Below are 7,020 nucleotides of genomic sequence, written 5' to 3' on the forward strand. Positions count from 1 at the left end.
TTACTTTTCATTTTAACAAAACAGCCAGTGTGGGCCCTTTCACCATGAAATCATCATGCTCCAGAGCATTCCCACTCCCTTCCTCCCCCATTTTCTCTCCTCCACGCCAAGAAATCTGCTCCCCCCACAGCCGCTGCATGAGGACACCCCAAACGCGGAGTTACCACTGCAACGGCAGCCTGGAAGCGAACCCCGGTCAAAAGCGAAGTGACCCATCCTGGGGCTGTGGGTCTGGGACACAAACTCGGGGTGGTCAGATAGAAACATTCTCGCGCTCCCAGCCTCGCACACGCTCGGGGTATCCCGGGATTGCAATGAATCCCCTTGGAGAAGGGCGGCAGCGTGGCCGTGGCGGTGGCGGTGCGGGGGGAGGTTGCCTTGGCCACGCATCCCTGTGTGAATGCATGACGCGCGCAGCGCTGGCGCCAGGCTGTCTGGGGCCGGGAGTTAGATCAACACAGCTGGAGGGCCCGGGCCACAGCTGGGCAAAGGCAGCGGGTCCGCCGCCCAGGCAGGGCCGCTGGGAACCGCCGCCAACAAAACCCCCCTGCAAACAAAAGCTTCCCCTCCCCGTCCCTCTGAAGCCTTTCAGCGCCCCCCCCGCCCCCCGCCATCCCTTGGGAAATGAGAGGGGGTGTATGGGAATAAGCAGAGGCTGTACACTGCTGTTTTGTATTGAGGGGAAGTCATAAGAAGGATTCAGGTGGTGGTCTGAAAAGAGTTTCTAAATGTTTTGTAAACATTTTAAAACTCGGTGTTAATTCCATTAAGTTTTACATTTACCATGTATTTTTAAAATATATTTAATTCTTTTTAATTATTTTATAACTTTATTTTGTTCTTTTTTTTTTTTTTTTTTTTTTTTGGGGGGGGGGTGTTGGTTGTTTGCTCTTGCCCCAAAACAGGTTACTGAGGGTGGTAATTATGTCTTCTCAAGCTGCTATCCTTTACACAGAGGTGATTTCCCAGGAAATTCATAACGAGTTGGGGGGGGCGGGGGGGGGGAGGGGAGAGAAAAATAAAAAGTACAAAAATAATCCAACCACAAAGAGCGTTGGATGCCGCTTTCAAGTTTTTTTTTGTTGAGCAGCTCATGGCTTGGGGGAGATGTGGGGAGGAGGGGTGCCCTCCAGCCTGCAGTCCCCAGACCCCTTTGTGGGGGGTGGACATTAACCCCAGCATTACCAAACTGGGATTTGGGCAGATCTAGAATAAATCACTACCGTGGGCAGGAGTAATTTGGTCCAGGTGCCTGTACCCTCACCCCCTGCCCCCCTCATTAGCTGGGACCCCTGAGCCGAGCAGGGTCCCAGACTGCCTCCCTCCAATGTTCTTGGCTGTAACATTCCCTTCCTGCACTTTCATAACCAAGCCCCCACAACACCCCCCATAACTAAATCCCACCAAGGTCAATATTTGGAGAAGAGAGAGGATTTCCCCTTGGGCTCATCCAGATTCACTATCTGGGTGTTGCAGGGCTGCTGCTACTGCAGGACCCCTCCATGTGCCACCTGCTGCGGTGACATTCACCTGGGACCTCAGATCATTCCAGCTTTGGGCTTTTTCTATGGACATTCTCTGATTCTGTAAGTTTTAAGGCAGCGATGGTTCAGAAGGGTAGTTTCCTTCATATCTTGCTCCCCCCCACCAAGCCAATCACTTCTGCTGGGATAACCCCTTTGCCTATAAATCTCCTCTCCCACCTCCAAAATAAAAAACCTTCCAGGCCTCTCACAGGCACTGACCTAAATCTGGTTTCTCCATCGTAACCTCAGTTTTACCGCAATTAATTTTTTTCTGCTGGTCACAAGATAATTCCTGACGCCAGAAAGTCTGGAGGTCAGATGAGAAGCGGATCGAGGAAAAGGGCGGCACTAATTTCCTTGAAACAGGGCGTTTGGGAGGTGGGAAACCCCATCGCCCTGTCTAAAAATAGGGGGAATTCACTGGGAAGGGGAGTGGGACAGTTAGGGGGTGCTAGGGTGTTGAAGGGGTATGGGGGGGATAATCCCCAAGACGTCTGGGGGGGTTCTGGCCAATGGGGAGGAGGACTTTCGTGGTCCTGTCATCCCCCGTCGGGCCACCCTGGCCATCAAGGGTCAATCTGGGGGGCTGGGGACGGGGGAGGAGTGAGGTAGTGGGGGCTTAAGACGGGTTTAAGACTTCATTTACATGTAGGGGCGGAGTTTGATGCTTCATTGACACTCGGAGGCGGGGTTTAGGGCTTCGTTTACATAAAAGGGAAGAGATTAATGGTTATTTTACATAAAAGGGGGTTGTGTTGTTCATAATTTGCATATAGTGGGCGCGGTCAAGTGGCGCTGCCTAGATAAAGGCGGTGCGTGTGCTTCCCCCTCGTTCCCAAACTCTCCCCGATCTTCTAGCGAAGTACGGAAGTTTGGGGTCCGGAGGGTGCGAGTTAAAGCTCTCAGAGCTGCCCTCTTTGGCGGTCTGGTGCTCAGAGGTCCCAGCAAAACCCCCGCTGCCGCGACAGCCCCTGAGGCTCCTAGGCATCCCCCCGTCCTGCATCTCCAGACCTGCTCTGAGCCCACCATGAAAGCCATCAGTCCGGTGCGCTCCGTCCGGAGCTGCTACGAGGCCGTTTGCTGCCTCTCGGAGCAGAGTTTGGCCATCGCCCGGGGCAGCCACAACAAGAGCCCGGCCTTGGAAGAGCCCATGAACTTGCTCTACGATATGAACGACTGCTATTCCAAATTGCGGGAGCTGGTGCCGGGCATCCCTCAAGGCACCAAGGTGAGCCAGGTGGAGATCCTGCAGCACGTCATAGACTACATCTTCGACCTCCAGATCGTACTGGAGGAGGTGTCCAAGGGCCGCGATCCCTCCTCCGAGGCCACCCTACTTTCCCTTAAGGTAAGGGTCTCTTCGGATTGGGAGCTCGGTATCTCGATTGGGGGAGAGAGGATGTGTTAGGTTGGAGGTGATAACAAGTCGGGGCAGGGGTGCTGCTGGGTCCCCGAGTGTGTTGGTGGGTCCTGTCACGGTGGGGAATGGGGAGGACTGGGGACCACCAGCCGCCGGGGTGAATTTAAGCCCTGTTCTTTCTCTCCGCAGGCGGCTGAACTCGCCTCAGAACTCCGCACCAAAGACGAGAGAAGTTTGTGTCACTAACGCTACTTCCACCAGGTGAGTGTCGCCCCCAATTACCACCGCCACCACCATCCACAGCCCAGTCCTCCCCATATGCCCACACCCCAGGTGGCATCTCGGGGCCCCCTCCTGCCCTCCAGTATCAAAATCCCCCGGGGACCGACCCCCAGCAACCTATGCTCCCCTCTCCCTAATTTCCCATCGCACCCCAGTTTTTTCCCACCCGCACCTCAGTCGACCTCCCCGACCCACCATCGATACTGATCCAAATAACGCAGACCGGTGCTCCCCCTTTCTCTTACCTGAACCCCAGTCCCAGCCAGCACCAGCCCACCCCCAGCACCTCCAGGCGGGAGCTAGATACAGTCCCCGAAGAACTTAGTTTCCTGGCTCCCAACCTCTCTTCCCAAATTTCCAATCCAACTCCACTTACCACCACACTAATTACCACTATTATTTTTTTCTCTTCCCTCCCCCCTCTGTTCTCTCACCTCCCGGTGCCAATTAGCAAACAGGGCAGCGAGTGTCGGTTCCTGGTTCGTTATCAGCCGGAGGTAAATAGCAGCTTCCTCCGTGGCGCCAGGCTGTCTGCGACCTACCGGCCCCCGCATCGCCTGCCCCGGGCCCAGGCACCGCGAGTGGGGAGCGGCTGGTTCCGACCCCCCTAGCCTTCCACTGCCAGCATCCCACCCACGGAGCTCAGCATCCCAGCTTGGGACCCGAATTCACATGAGAGATATTTTTAATGATAGACTGATGATGAAGCGCAGGTTGTCTGTATATTTTTGGATTATAGCAGCGAGTCCTTTTTTTTAAAGGTGTTTAATGAGATGGCGGGGTGGGAATTAGGGGGCTTTGTGGAGGGGGGACAAACATCCTCGATTATGAACTAAACTCTGGGGCTGTGGCCTCGTGTATTGTGGAGCTCTATACTAGAGTATAACTTTTTGTACCTTTTGTGCAGGAAGGTGATTTTCTGCGAACATGCCTTGTACTTGCTTTATAAACTTTTTATAAAAGTTACCATTTTTGCATAATAAAAGTCAATATAATTTTGATTGGTTTTTATCCTTCATCGCTGGGATGGAGGGAGCTGGGGTGCACCTCTGAGTGGGAAAACCCCCTGGGCAGTGGGAGCCTCCCAGACTTCGATGGGAACTTCTAGGGTTACTGCAGGAATCTCCTTAATTGTGTAATAGAAATGTCAGCTCAGGTATGGGAGGAATTAACCCTGAGCTGCCAGCTATTTTGTGTGCTGCTGTGCTCATCTGATACGGAAGGAGTGAAGACGAGATGCTGAGCCCCGGGGACCATCTAGAGGTGTAGCTGGAGCCCTGGGAAGGAGGGAAAAACACACTTTTTTCCACTTTTAGCCATGTGGAAATGAGCTGATAGGTGCCCTGATGCTGGATTTGAGCTGCTCCGCCAGGATATACTCCATAGGGGTAGAGGAGTTTCTGGACTGCTTTTGCTGCCCCAGGTAGTATTGAGAGAGCAGTCCCTGCTTGGCCTGATCTCCTTGGAGTCAACACTGCAGGGAAGAGGTGTTGGGAGCAAAAATGCTTTTCCCTTCCCTTGGGTAATGCTGCGGTTTCCCTTTGGCCTAGGTGCAGAACAGATGTGACCCCGGGCTGGCTCAGCTGTGGAGCCCAGATCATGCTCCCTGGGGAAGGTGCTGGCCTGCCTAGGATGAAGTTAAATTGACTTCACCCCCACCTGTAGCACCATCATCTTTATTCCCTGTGCTTGGCTCTGGTTTTGCTGCCATGGGCTTAGCCAGGCATGATGAGGGTTCTGCCCCGTGGCATTGGGGTGTCCCTAGGGTGCTGCAGCATCCAGGGGTGCTGGGTTAAAGGCTGCATAATGGGAACAGGAGGAGGGAGAAGACACAAGGGTCTCGGAGCACAGAGTGATACAAAGCTTCACCCACACACACTTCAGCCTCTATCCCAATGACAGAGAACAGGAGCTTGGGGTGCAGCTAGCACCTGCCAAATGCATCTTGTCCATGGGCATTTCCACAGAGAAAAGCAGCACGTGGAGTTTCCAAAAAGTACCACCCGGTACAACTGGATCACCAGCCCCTGGGAACTTTCCTCCCTCCCCCCAGCTTGATGTGCCCAGGGCAGGGTATCCTCTGGCACCTCTGGGTGGGGTAGGATGCAGTGACACGGGCTGTCCGGCACGGTGAGAGGCAGGTGAAGGTGTCCATCCAGAAACCACTGCATCTGGAAACAGAACTGCTGTTATGGTCACAGCTAAAAATAAAGTTTTTCCATCTCCATTGGCTTTTGGCTCTGAAGGAAAAAGCAAGAGGTGGGTTAGGGGTGAGTGTCCCCACATTCACCCCGGTGTCATGGTCCTCCAGCTGTGCCAGTGCTGAAGTGCCAAAGGGAATTAAGTGGGATGGGTGGGAAAAGCATCCTAGGCATTAGCCAGGGGACAGGGATGAGTCTCGGTACCTGGAAGGTGGAGCTTCTTGCAGTGTGAGCACTCCGTCCCAGGTCCTAATGGGTCCCTCATCAGAGATAATGGTGGTGGAAATCCTGGACTCGTGGGAGCACTAATGAGCCTACTTTGGGACTGGAGTTACTTGGAGAAGTGGGGCTAGGCACTGATGGGGTGGGAAAAACCAGTCCTGCTGGGGCTTTTTGGATGGAAAGGACACTGGGGAGGTGGAGCGGGACTCCAGCCCCCGGGGAGTGGAGGTGAACCGTGACCCTGTCCCCTCTCAGGGATCAGGGCAGGGGATTCCCGAGGCCAGGGGTTGTCGGGGTTCGGTAGGCTGTAGCTTCGGCTCTAGTTCCCAAGAAGCCTCCCAGGGCCGCTACCTCCTCCCCCGTGGTGGATGGATCCCGGCGTCTTGCCCAGAGCAGCCACCCCGACATTCCCAGACTCTGGCACAAGCCTTGTTCAGACCTCACTGGCTCCCTGGACTGGGTCGTCAGTTGCCAGTGCTTTCTTTGAAACCCCTGTTAAACAAAAAAAAAAAAAAAAAACAAAAAAAAAAAAAAAAAAAAAAAAAAAAAGAGGAAACCCTCCACAACTAAAATAACTAAAATAACTGCTGGGACTGGAATTTACCTCAGGGGGCTGATGAGATGATTTACCCCGTGGGGCAGATGGGATTTACCTCGGGGAGAAGATTTACCCCATGCAGCAGATTTACCTTGGCTGTTGTGGGATGCCGATGCTTTCCTGGAAAACCCTGATTTAAAAAAAAATAAGTAAAGAAAACGGGAAAAACACGCAGCTAAAAATAGCCACAGGGGCCGAGATTTACCTCAGGGAGAACAGCTGGAACGAGAAAAATGCTCCTGGCGGAGTAAGTCCGGCGTTACTTTTACCACCCCAGCTACACTGCAGGGGTGCAGAAAAGGGGGTGAAGAGGGGATAAACTAATCCCGGGGAGGAGGAGTGGTGAAGGTCGAGCGCGGCCCCGCTGCGGTGCCGGTGGCCCGGGATCCGGCTCGTTCGCCTCTTGGCAAGCGCCGCAGTCTGATGCAATCGCTGCGCTGACGGAGGCGGCGGTTCCCACCTGTATTTGCCATTGTGTGCCCGGAGCTGTTTGCAGGTGTTTGCTGGCGCCGCGCTGTCTGAGCCGCGCTTCCCTCCTCCTCCTCCTCCTCCTCCTCCTCCTCCTCCTCCTCCTCCTCCTCCTCCTCCCGCTGCTGCCCCGGCCAAGGCCGGGCCCCTCCGCCCGGCTCCGCGCCAGCCGCTGACACAGATGCTGCGCGCACACGCGTGACCTTGGCCAGGCGCGCTCACGCACGGAGGGAGCTTCTGGCCGCTGGGCGTGGGTGTGCACACGCACATGTGTACTCACATACACCCACTGACACGTGTGGTATGAGCATATTCACGTGTGTGTGCATGTACACACGCATGACCGTGCATTTGCACACACCT

At 54.5% G+C, this 7,020-nt stretch overlaps 1 protein-coding gene and 1 long non-coding RNA gene across 2 annotated transcripts; one reads left to right on the forward strand and one right to left on the reverse strand.

Annotated features, from left to right (window-relative positions):
- The first annotated feature begins 2,345 nt into the window (after positions 1 to 2,345).
- Positions 2,346 to 4,169, forward strand: ID3 (inhibitor of DNA binding 3). The gene is made up of 3 exons (XM_021534899.3): positions 2,346 to 2,874; positions 3,076 to 3,147; positions 3,620 to 4,169. Exons 1-2 carry the CDS (start codon positions 2,554 to 2,556, stop codon positions 3,130 to 3,132), a joined length of 378 nt encoding a protein of 125 aa, XP_021390574.1. The 5' UTR covers positions 2,346 to 2,553; the 3' UTR covers positions 3,133 to 3,147; positions 3,620 to 4,169.
- LOC110472900 (uncharacterized) lies at positions 3,878 to 6,746 on the reverse strand. The gene is made up of 3 exons (XR_013341192.1): positions 6,395 to 6,746; positions 6,281 to 6,319; positions 3,878 to 6,083 (listed from the first exon to the last, which is right to left on the reverse strand). It is a non-coding gene; the product is annotated as an uncharacterized LOC110472900 (long non-coding RNA).
- Between the last annotated feature and the right edge of the window lie 274 nt (positions 6,747 to 7,020).

Source organism: Lonchura striata, chromosome 26, assembly GCF_046129695.1.
Source record: "Lonchura striata isolate bLonStr1 chromosome 26, bLonStr1.mat, whole genome shotgun sequence".
Classification (NCBI taxonomy): domain Eukaryota; kingdom Metazoa; phylum Chordata; class Aves; order Passeriformes; family Estrildidae; genus Lonchura; species Lonchura striata.